At 52.6% G+C, this 12,130-nt stretch overlaps 1 protein-coding gene across 2 annotated transcripts in view; it reads right to left on the minus strand.

Moving 5' to 3' along the window:
• The window catches only part of Gfra2 (GDNF family receptor alpha 2), an 85,252-nt gene that overhangs the window by 40,963 nt on the left and 32,159 nt on the right, over positions 1–12,130 (minus strand). For both annotated transcript variants that reach the window (XM_027927158.3, XM_027927157.3), the window contains one exon: positions 10,436–10,790. In XM_027927158.3, coding sequence (XP_027782959.2) covers positions 10,436–10,790 — 355 coding nt within the window. The remainder of the gene's footprint in view (positions 1–10,435; positions 10,791–12,130) is intronic.

Here is a 12,130-nt window from a genome sequence, read left to right on the forward strand (position 1 = left end):
AGCATAACTCAGTGTCCCCACTCTTCTACAGGAGGGAGGGTACCCGTGGGGGCCTGAGGTGCTGCCCATAGGGGGCCTCTGAATCTTGTGAGAGAGGCCCCGGAAGGACCCTGAAGCCAGCAGCTGGCTTGAGGGGACCACAGCCCATGCTGCTCCCCCAGAAAGCAAGCAGGGCTGCCTCCTCTCCGGGGATGCTGAGGGAGAAGGCCAAGCACCCTGAGGCTGGCTACAGGGGAGCCCCACCCAACCCTGAAACACCATGGAGGGGCCCCATCACGGGAGCCGGGGACTCCCCTCCGCCACCCCTCAGCACTGCTTTAAGTGCCTCCTGGCTGCTCACCAGTGCACGGTGGCCCAGAGCACAGGCTCTTCTCACGTGCCAAGGACTCAGGGCGGGGGCCGGAGCAGCTGAGTCAGAGGCGAGCCTGTGGCGCACGGGGGTCTGTATCACTGCACAGAGGCTCCTCTACTTATGATGCAGTTCTGCGCGAGACCCATCATAAATTGAAAATGTCTTAAGCTGGAAACACGTTTAATGCCGCTAACCTACCAAACAGCAGAGCTTAGCCCAGCCTGTCTTAAACGTGCTGGAAACACATTCACCTACCGCTGGCAAAATCATCTAACACAAATTCTGTTTATAATGAAGTCTTAACACCTCACGCAATTTATTGAATACAGACACTGCAGAGATCAGCTGTTCACCCTCGCGGTTCCGGGGTGACTGGGAGCTCTGCTGCCACTGCCCTGCATCACCAGACAGGATCCTACCACACATCCCCCAGCCCCGGAAAAAATCCAAATTCAAAATTCAAGGTACAGTTTCTACTGAATGCACCTTTTCTGTGCCACTATAGAGTCAAAAACTCATATAGCTATCCCAAAGCTAAGAGATCACAGGGTCACAGACTAACTTTGGCCAAAGCCATGGTCCTGGGAGCTACAGAGTGCCAGGGAGGAGAACCTGGGATTGTCCCCAGTGTCATGGACACCCTCTCACCTGCCTGCCTCCACTTCCACCCCACACTTGCCAAAGTCACGCGAGTGCTGGGCTGTCCTTGGCCACTCCTCTGCTGATGGACGAACATCTTCCCTCTCCTTTGTCATCTTCCCCACCAAACTCTGACCAACCCACCGATCCGCCTTTCCTTAGCACTTGTCAGGTTTCTGGAATCACCAGTTCATCCAAACTACTGTGGAAGAGCCACCAGGGCCCTCCACATCTCCAGCCCAGTGATTCCCTGGACCTCTCAACAGTAGCTGGCACAGCTGTGTCCTCCCTCTTTTCAGAACACATCCTTCTGACTCCTGGGCCCCCCATTCCAGACACTAGGCACTTCCGGCATGCCTGGCCTGTTCTCAGTCCTCTCTTGCCGGGCTCTCCCTAGGAAAACCGTCACAGCCCCTAGCTTTCATTATCATAACCATGCCGATGACCCCCAGAACACAGAGCCCCAGTCAAGCCCCAGATGTGAGTGTCTCGAAGGCACGAACATTAACTTGCCCAATGTGGGATTCCGGGTCTCTCTCCTTACCCAGGTCTTCGTCGCCTCAGAAAATGACACCATCGCTTACAGAACTGCTTCAGCCAGGAGCTTGTGAGTCATCACCGAGTCCCTCCTTCCCCAAACTCCCACCTTCAAGGTAGATGGCTGCCATCTCCAAAGTCTCTCCAGTTCAGCCATTCCTCTCTCTCCACACGACCACCACCCTGGGCTGAGCTGCTGTCATCTCTGATCTAGTGAGACAACAATAATCTCCCTCATCTCGTGCCATTGCTCCGGCCTCTGCCCTCCACCCCCACACAGTAGAGGACGCCATCTCTTCCTATTGGGCTTAATAACATCACTGCTCAGCTCCACCATGCTCAGAGGCAGTCCAAACCCTCGCCAGGCACACAGGCCCTGTGGGATCTGCCCTCCTTGCCGTGTCCTGTGCTCTCTGTTCCTGACCCCCCTCTGTTCCAGCCACTCGCCTCCTTTCAGCAATGCCAAGTCTTTCCCTCTGGCCGCACATGCCCATGCTGGACCCTCTGGTGAAATGTCCCCTCTCCCATCTGGCTCACACAGGCTCCTCCTTCTTCAGGTCTCAGTGCAAATGTCACCTCCTCAGATGAACTTTTCCTGATTCTTGTGCAAATACATGCCTCCCTCTGTGCCCTGCTATTATTCTTGGTTTCTATAGCCTGCTCATTTCAGCCCTTTTAATTAAGATCGAGTGTCCTTTATCTAAAATGCTTGAGACCAGAAGGGCTTCCAATTTGGGATTTTTTTTTCCGATTTTGGAATATTTGCATGTACATAATGAGGTATCCTGGGGATGTGGCCCAAGTCTAAACACAAAATTCACTGATGTTATTCATATACACTTTAAACCCATGGCTAGGAGATAATTTTATGCAATACTTCTGGTGCACCTTAATTTTGACCGTGACTCATTACATGAGGTCAGGTGTAGAATTTTCCATTTGTGTTATTGTTAGTACTCAAAAAGTTTCTGATTTTGGAGCATCCGCATGTCAGACTTTCAGATCAGAGATGCTCAACCTGGATAAACTTATCTGCTGATTAGTCTACCATCCATGTCCTTCATCAGATTGTGAGCTCCGAGGGGGTAAGGACCAGCTCCACTTTGTCTCTGAGATTCATCTAATGTTTAACATAGTACCTGGCAAGGAATGCCACACAATAAAAAAACTGTTAAATAAATAAAAAGACCCAGTATATAAGAATAAAAAGCAGAAACCTAATCAGGTAGAAAAATATTACGTGCCTTACACAAACAAGCTCTAGCGAGCATCTGTGTGAAGAGTCTCCAGGAGACAGGTTTAGGGGCAGACTTGATAAAGGGCAAGTGCAAGTTCTACGGACAGAATGTTGAAATCTTAATCCCCAATGTGACGGTATCGGGAGATGGAGCCTTTGGGAGGTGACTGGGATTAGATGAGATCATGACAGTAGGGCCCCCATGATGGGTGACTGAAGGCGTGTCTGCCCTGTGTGAGCAAACACACAGGCCAGCCACAGGTGAAGGCTGCTAGGGGAACAGACTGTGTGGGCTCTAATCCCCACACTCTGAATAAATGGCCTCTCACTGAAGGGATCACTCTTATCCATCCCCTAAGGACAAGATGGGTCCTTAACTACAGCCCCATCTCACTAGGAAGGGCTGTGCCTCATCTGCAAGGGCAATGCCTGGAGAGCAGGCAAGGCGCAGCAAGACGCACAAGCCCTCTCTTGCAAAGTAGGTATCTAGGTTGGGGCTTCCTTCTGAGCATATTTCCCCAGAGCCTTCAGGAAAGTAATATTCCACACACCAGCCTTGTCTCAACATGCACAGAACTTCCAGGAAGAGCCATTTGGATGCCCTTGGCCCGGAGTGTAAGGTGAGAGCAGCAACAGAGGCCAGCGCGGGGTGCACGGGGAAGGCAGTTCTCATCTCCAACAGGGCTGAGGAGCCTGCGCTGGCAGAGCTCCCCGGGGAGCAGCCCTTGGTCAGCATGGCAGATCCAGGGAACAGCTCTGCTCTGAGGTTGGCCTTGAGCAGAGGCCACCAAGGCCTCTCAGAGACTTATCTGCTTCAGGCTCATTGCCCCCAAGAAAGGAATGCCCTCCAAGGCCACCACCGTGGACCTAGGAGGTGGCAGAGTAGAAGTGGGATTTTAAGAGAAGCTAAGCAAACATGCTCTCTAACTATAATGTGGCTCTTCTTCCACCACAGAGGTGATGAACACAGTGTCCTGTCACTAGACTCTAACACCCAGGAGGACAAGGACCTCCAGATCCTTCTCCATTAACTCTCCAACCCTAACACAATGCCAGACCCAATGCCAGGGACCAGAAAACCACCGAGAGATTAAGAGGAATCATCGTGAGACCCACAGTCTCCCACTCTAGGCAACCCAATGGACCCAGGAAAGACAGACGGGACCCCTGCTGAGGATTCATCCTGCCTTTCCGGGTGCCTGGGGCAGGCAGCACTAATCAATCACAGTCCTCTTTGCTTACAGAGCCAGGAGGCAGATTCGACATCATTCTCTAGGGATCCCGTCCAAGTCCATCTTTCAGAGAAAGCTGAGGTTCTCCAACTTTAGGAGACCAAGGAATCCTTGGAGAAGCTAATGGATGCAACAAGTTTCTCTCTAGAAGATATACCCAAAACTCAGTGTACAATTTCAAGGTCTTCAAGAATTCTCCCTTAAATGGATGGCATTAGAGCAGATTATGCTAAGTGAAGCTAGCCAATCCCTAAAAAACAAATGCCAAATGTCTTCTTTGATATAAGGAGAGTAACTAAGATCAGAGTAGGGACGAAGAGCAGGAGAAGAAGATTAACATTTAACAGGGATGAGAGGTGGGAGGGAAAGGGAGAGAGAAGGGAAATTGCATGGAAATGGAAGGAGACCCTCAGGGTTATACAGTGGAGCGGGTAGAGAGAGAGGAGGGGAGGGGAGGGGAGAGGTGGGGAGGGGGGATGGTGGAGGATGGGAAAGGCAGCGGAGCACAACAGACACTAGTATGGCAATTTGTAAATCAATGGATGTGTAACTGATGTGATTCTGCAATCTGTGTATGGGGTGAAGGTGGGAGTTCATAACCCACTTGAATCAAAGTGTGGAATATGATATGTCAAGAAATTTGTAATGTTTTGAACAACCAACAATAAAAAATTAAAAAAAAAAATAAAACAATAAAAAAAAAAGAATTCTCCCTTAAAAGAGATGAATGTCTGGACTCTTCTAAGTCACCCACCCATATGTAAACAATGACTTAAAGCCAGTTAGAAATGATCTGCTACAAACACGAGCCAACAAATCCTACAGAGTCAAAAAGAAGCTGAGTGACAGTCCCAAGGAGCCAAGAATCAAATCCCAGACTTGTTCATCCCCTACCAGGCAAGAGGAGATCTGGCTGGAGGTACTTCTCTACACCCCAAGACAGCCCCCAGGGAGGGACCAACTCCCTCTGCATCCCAATGATCCTCGCAGACAAGGACAGCATCACTACACAAAGGGGCCTGGACTGCTGGGGTAGCTCCAGGCTGGAGTCTATTTATACACATCCCCAGAACCCAGAGGTTAAGTTACAGCCCCACAGATGGCACAGGGCCAGCAAGGAGATATTTATATCCTCCTGGCAGATGAAGAAGAACAGGACATTGAAGAGGGCTGTTTCCAAATGTGGCCTATAAGGGACACAGTTTACAGGACAACAGAATCATCCTCCTCACGGTCACCACTTCTCTCTCCTCTCTCTCTCACACACACATACACACACCACTCTCTAAGAACATCTTTGCAAAGAGCATAGCTGAGAGAATAGAAATTGAAAGGTCGTGCTTTTTAAAAAAAATTGCAGATCATGGCCCACTGGAGAACCAAACAGAATCCAGCCAAACTCCACAGATTCATTCCAACAAGTTCCAGGGCTTTCCTGGTTCCATATCCAAACGTCTTGAAGGAAATGCCTATCCTGTCTTCCTAGATCTCTGGTTAACTGAAGTCTGCAGCCCAGGGCTCAGAGGGTGTGGTGTGAACTGGGCAAAGGCACAAGGCAGAGCTGGGGCTCCTGGCATGTTACTGCTAAGCCAGCTGGAACTGGGGGTGGAGCAGCAAGCACCCTTCCCAAAGGCGCCTCTGACCCTGCTCCAAAGGACGTGGGAGAATTCAGAAGTGCTTCCAATAACCCCAAGGCCCAGCGAACAGATATCCTTGTTTAAACAAGGTTTCTTCAAACCCAGATCAACGAAAACCTCCAACACTTTATCAGTAGTGACATTTAATAAGACAGCACAGCAGAGTCTGTAGCACATCACACAGGTGACATCATATAGGGCTGCCACAAGGTGCGCCTCACAGCACATCAGTGGACTGGCTTTAATGAGGTGCCAGGTAGGCTTTGGCAGAGCTGCCCCAAGACTCCTGGGCCAGGACTTGTCCATGAGAAGCTTGGCCATAACTAGGTCAACTCCCTAAGCAGAAGGAATGGCCAGAGGCGCCAGGCAGGCCTGGCTATGTCAGGACCAGAACTGCAGCCCTTCAGCATGGGAAATATTCTGGGAGATGCCTAAAGATAGGGCCTCATTTCAGGACTCTCAGTCCCAAAGAGGCTTTCCTGGACCCCATCAAGCCAGCTTTGCTCATTAAATTTTCCAGCAACTGGAGGGGCCTCTAGTTCCTGCTCCAAGTGCCCAACATTGTGCTTTCCCAAGATTTCTAGCCGCGGAGCCCACCTGGAGGGCAGAAATGTGAAGGAGGCCAAGTCCAACAAAGGAAGGAAGAGAACAGCACCCCTTTCCATGCACAAGGCAGAGCCAAGCCCACTTCCCACCCTGCAGAGGCTCCTCTCCAGCCATCTGGAACCTTCCGGTGCCATCTGGTCATCTCCATGGTTGCTGGGGTGAGCGAGGCAAGGGTCAACAGGTCAGGCTTGCAAAAGCTGGAAAGATGTCGCATCTCCTCCCAGGCCCACTCCTGGGAAAACACTGGTAAAAAGGGCCTTTCAAACCCACCCTTCCATACCACGTACCCTGGGGAGGGTTTGGAATTTCCTCTTAAGCCAAGCTCATGTCTCCAGGAGCATGACCCCAAGTGGCAGGGTCAGGCACAGGAAAGCCACGCGGACAGGATCAAAGCAGGCAGCCTGGAAATCCACGTGGACAGAATCAAAGCCGCAGACTGCAAGACCCCAGAGGGTCCTCGGAGATGCCTTGGTTAAGCATCCTTGTCTGATCAGTGACAAAACTGTGGGCACAGGAGTGAAATGGTCCATTCAGGGCCACTGAGGAGGCCACAGGCACAGTAAGGAAAAGAGGCAGGTTTCTGCCTGTCACCTCCATCCACCCTCTGCCTGTCATCTCTGCATCTCATCTCTGGTTCTCCCTAACATGTCTCCCAGCTCACCTCAAGCCCCAGCTCTGAGTCATGAGTAAAGTCCTCTAGAGGGCACTTTGCTGGGTACAACATCCCCAGGTCCCTGCCAGACTCGTCCTAAACGCGGGGTCCGTCCTCATTCTTCCCCTCCCTCCTCTGGGCAGGAACTTTCAATCTGCATGTGGGTGGGCACCACAGTGGGTGGGAGTTGGGCAGACGTGGGTTGGAGGAATGCCCTGGTTCAAGACAGGAGCCCACCACACCTAGGCAACCCGAATTTCCTACTTCAGCGAGCTGAGTCCCTGAAACAACAGTGTAGGTGCAACACTGTCCATGAGCCCTGGGGTGCTGCTGTTGAAATCCATATGCCTACACAAGTGCCAGCATGTTTGGCTCAGCCCCCCCAGAACCTGTCCACACACCGCTCCTGGGAGTCCTCAGCAGCAACCCTCCCAACGCATAGCCATGTTTAAACACCCATTCTGGTTCCATGATGTGACATTTATCACCCGATTCTCCTGTTCCCAGCTTCCCCATCTCTGGAAAAACAAACAAAAAACCCTTTTAGGGGCTGGGGTTGGGACACAGCAGTAGAGCACTCGCCTAGCTGAGTTCCTGAAACAACAGTATTGTTCCTGGGCTTCCCTGGCCTGCCCTCTGGCAAGGGATCCTGAGCTGGGGTCATGCTGGTCCTTACCAGCCCCTTCAAGCCTGGTTCCCATATGCTCTGTCACTGTGCATTGCTGTGTATGACACAGCCTGGCAAGCTTACTCCCGCATTTAGCCCAAGGAGAGGAAGAGACCGGATGTAAGAATCAGTGCACCCACTATATCATGTCTAGGACTCATGTGGCCCATCCCAGGGACCCTGAAGCTCAAAGCCTCAGATCAGCACTCCACCAGTGGAGGCCCTTGCTAGCTCCTGCCTTTGAGGGTCTCCATTTCTGCTAACCCTCCTGGGTTGTAGGCACAGGTATATTTCAAATCACCTCCATCGGTCTGCATATAAGGTGCATCGTTTTAATTAAGCAGAAAAGCCCACCATCTCTCCAGGGCTTTCCTGAGCCTGTAGCTAACCCCTGCTCCATCTTGGAACCCCAACAGAGCTTGTTTCCCAGCCAAAGTAGCATTTCCCCTTCAGTGGGCATGCAGTCCAGCTCCTGCACGTTGGAAAGCAGCAGTGCCTGCCCCCAGTCCATCTCCAGGCCCCGGCCCCAGCCCTGCTTCCTTCTGAAGCAATACCTACACTTCTGCCTCTCTGCCACACCTCAGCCACAGCAACCTGGCTTTCACCACACACACACACACACACACACACACACACACACACACAAGTGCAGTCTTCAAGGCACAGAGGCTTGGCCACTCCCTCCCTCTGAAGCCCCCTTCTCTTTGGTTTCTGGTTGTCCTCCACCCTCCCTGGCCTCCCAGCTCATGCTGCACCTCCTCTACCCCTCTCTTACGCAAGCACTAGTGTTTCCAGTAAGTCTCTGCCCTGGCCGCCCACACCAACAGCTGCATTCCTCACCTGAGCACTGAAAATCCCCAAACCCGCAGGCATGTCCAGCTTGGACCCTTAGAGTGTTCCACCAACCCGCCTACACCACCCCCTGCTGCAGCTCCCATCACCAACAAGCTGCCCGAGATCCTACTCCTCAGCCATCCCTCCTCCAGCCTTAGGACTGAGTTCCAGACCCACGAGTCCCCCAGATGTTGCTGTGGGAATGTCAACAGTCCACAGGGTCCTCTAATGCTAGGAGTCTAACACCATGAAAGGCTCCATCACTCCATAGTTATTCACCCAGAAAACCCTGCAGAGGCCACCCACTGATGCCCTCAAGAAATGTGGATGGAGGCTCTCACCAGGCACCAGGGTCCAGGTGCAGGAGGAGGTGGAGAGTAAACCAAGCAGAAATGGTTCTTGCCTCCAGGGAACTATCATTCAGTCACCCAGTTCTTTCAAGTCTACCTGCCACTCTCCTCTGAAACACTTGACTTTTCTCCACCCCCATGGTCACTGCCCGAGTCCAGGACAGTATGCCACAGGGGCAAGAAAGTAGTACCACAGGGATGCCAGCTCTGAAATGTGCGCTGTGGGACCTTGGGAAGACACTTTCTCTGTTTTCTCACCTGACAGATAAAGATGATAGCAATGCCGACCTCACAGCCTTGTTGCAAGATTAAATGAGACACGAAGCCTTTACAACAGTGTCCAGAACACAGCCAACAATCTCTAAACACCTGCAACTATCGCAATCCCTGCCAATCCAACAGCCTCCCGGGTATAGCCCACTCCACAAGCACCCACCCCTCCCGTCCCCACGAGCCACTCCCTGTCTCCAGCCCTTTCTGACTGACTCGCCCCTAGACGTCTTTTCTCCATCTCATTTCCCAAGCCTCAATTTAAGGCCAGTGCCCCTCTCTTGTGCTCCCTCCTCTAGAAGACCCCAACCTCATCCCTATGAACTAGGACCACTTCTCTCCTTGTGCTTCCCCACTCCTTGGAGAGCACTGTGTCCGCCTCTGTATACCCAGGCCTTAGAATCATTTTGTCCACAACAGGGGCTGGAGAAACATTTCATAACAAACAAGAAAAACACAAGAATTGCCAAGACGCAAATTGCAAGTCACTATAACAAACAAAAAGCACTTCCTAATAATTAAGCCACACTTATTAAGCACGTACTGAGTGCCAGGCTCTGTGTTAAGCTTTGGACACATGTAATCCAATGATCATGTCAGATGTGGGTATTTTTATTCCTGTTTCACAGGTAAAGGGATGGAAGCTGAGGAAATCCTTAAAACTTGCTCAAAGTCACGCAGCTAGGAGGTGGTGAACCTCAGAATTTGAACCCAGCATCATTAGACTTCAGAACCCATTTCTCACCCAGCATTAGCCCAGCTCAGATTGCAGTCCACCAGGAGTGGCCTCGTGGGTCCACAAGAGCACCCTCCTCTGCTGGGACCTTAGGAGGGGCTTCCTTTAGAAGTAGAACTAAATTCTCTGAAGGTCCTTCCTTCCAAGACTCCAGGATTCTAGGATTTTAAATCATTAGCTCCTGGGTGGTTCATCTTGGCTTCCTCTGAGGCTGAGCTCCGAGTAGGCAAACAAGAAACCCAGGTTGAAGCGGGGCATGGTGGCACACGCCTGTCATCCCCACAGCTCAGGAGGCTGAGGCAGGAGGATCGAGAGTTCAAAGCCAGCCTCAGCAAAAGCTGGGTGCTAAGCAACTCAGTGAGACCCTGTCTCTAAATGAAATACAAAATAGGGCTCAGTGGTTGAGTGCCCCTGAGTTCAATCCCTGATACCAAAACAGAAACCCATGTTGAATGAATGAACCAATGAGTGAACGGGGGAGTGGATGACGGATGATGAATGGATCTGTGGATGAACAGAGAGGTGAGGGAAGGGAAAGAATGCACGGCAACGTGTTCTGCACGTGTCCACATTGGCTTTAACCTCAGCCCCTGGCAGTGGACCCCAAGGAATGCAGAGAAGGGGAAAAACCAGGCAGCGACACAGCACCCTCAAGTCAGTGCCCCAGAGGCGCTGAGCGCTCCTACCGGCACAGGTGGTCCGTCCGGCACAGGCTGCGGAGGTCCAGGCAGTTGGGCTTCTCCTTGTCCTCGTAGGAGCAGCTGGGCAGGATGGTTTGCCGGCGGCGCTCGGCACATGCCTGGTCTTGGCAGGAGCAGAAGAGCATGCGGTAGGTGTACTCGCTGGGCACCCGGTCGAAGAACTGGCGCAGGGCCTTGTGGCACTTGCGGCGGTTGCAGCGCTCGGTGGGTGAGATCTCGCGGTTGCAGATGGAGATGTAGGAGGAGCGCAGCTTCTTGCAGTTGTCGTTCAGGTTGCAGGCCTTGGCAGCATCCAGGCAATGGTTGCTCTTGGCGCTGACCGCAGGGTCTGCCCCGGTCCCTGGAGGGGAAAGCACAGCACAGGTCAGAGGCCCCGAGATCAGCATGGCTTCCCATGCCCCCTCTGCCTCAGTTTCCTCCTCTGTGAAACCAATCGCTTCACAGGACCCACCTCCTGAGGTCGTGGTAAGAATTGAAGGCGTTAATATCACATCCAGAAATAACTCAGGACAGTGCTGGGCACAGGGTGTGCTGGGCAGCTATTAGGATGACTTAGTCCAAAGTCCTATCTCGAGCATAAAAGGCAAGCAATGAAGTGTGCATGACCATGTTCACCAACGCAGGAATCAGGGTGAGTGGCTCAAGGTCACACAACTAAGGGGACCCTGACTGCCCTCGGGAGCACACCTGAGCAGTGCCTCAGGGAAAGGGCACCACTGGCTCTTAGAGGGGCACAGTGCTGGTTAAGGGTCTTCAGCAGCCAGGGCACAAGCAGCCTCCCAACCCCGCCAACTGACCACAGAAACTGCCCCTAGATATTCAAATGCTCCCTCTTATCCAGGGAAATGTGACTGCTACTGCCACCTAAAAAGGAAGCCCTGAGCTGGGAGTCCTGCAGATGTGAGGAGCTCGTGCACCACCAGCCACAGGGCAGGTGTGCTGGACTCCACCTCAGTGTAATGAGGTGCCACTGCCCAAATGTCTTGGCACAAAGCAGTATTTCCAGGAATCGCTATGCTGCCTCTGCGGTCCTGCCCCTCCCTACAAGGCTCAGTTGTTCTAAGGAGGCTCATGGCTCAGGACCACCAGACCCTTTCCCGCCAACCAGTTGCCACCTATAGACCACCTCCCATCTGGCCTGTGGACAGGCAGACGGAGAGGGTGGGACTCAGACAGCACATGCCCTCCCGAGAGCCAGGGGACAGATCCTCCATCCCAACCTCTTTATCTTATAGACAAGGAAACTGAAGCCCTGATGGGCAGGGGGCCATCAGGTCACTCAGCACACGGGCAGCAAGACAGAGAGGGAGCCCGGTCACCACCTTCACCAGGAAGAACCGCTGGCTTAGGGCTGCAGATTGGCACAGCCTCTCATCCCCTCCTCTCCCATCCTACTGAGGTTTTGGGGGTTTTCCTCTCCCCATGTATGGTCCAGCAATGGCCAAAGGAGGCCGAGCACTTGCGGCAGACAGCCTGGTGTCAGCTGCTTGGTCATTCCTACTGAGTGCTGTGTTGCCCCAGGCTCACCCTTCCAACTCCTCCCGACAACTCTGCCTGAAAGCCCAACACCCACACCTCAAACCCAGACCCCCAAGGCCACCCTCACCCTGACAGTCTCCCTCATCCTGCTGTGAACAGCTGCACTCTCTAGTACCCAGGGACAAAGCTCTTGACGTGTCC

Source organism: Marmota flaviventris, chromosome 3, assembly GCF_047511675.1.
Source record: "Marmota flaviventris isolate mMarFla1 chromosome 3, mMarFla1.hap1, whole genome shotgun sequence".
In the NCBI taxonomy this organism is placed as follows: domain Eukaryota; kingdom Metazoa; phylum Chordata; class Mammalia; order Rodentia; family Sciuridae; genus Marmota; species Marmota flaviventris.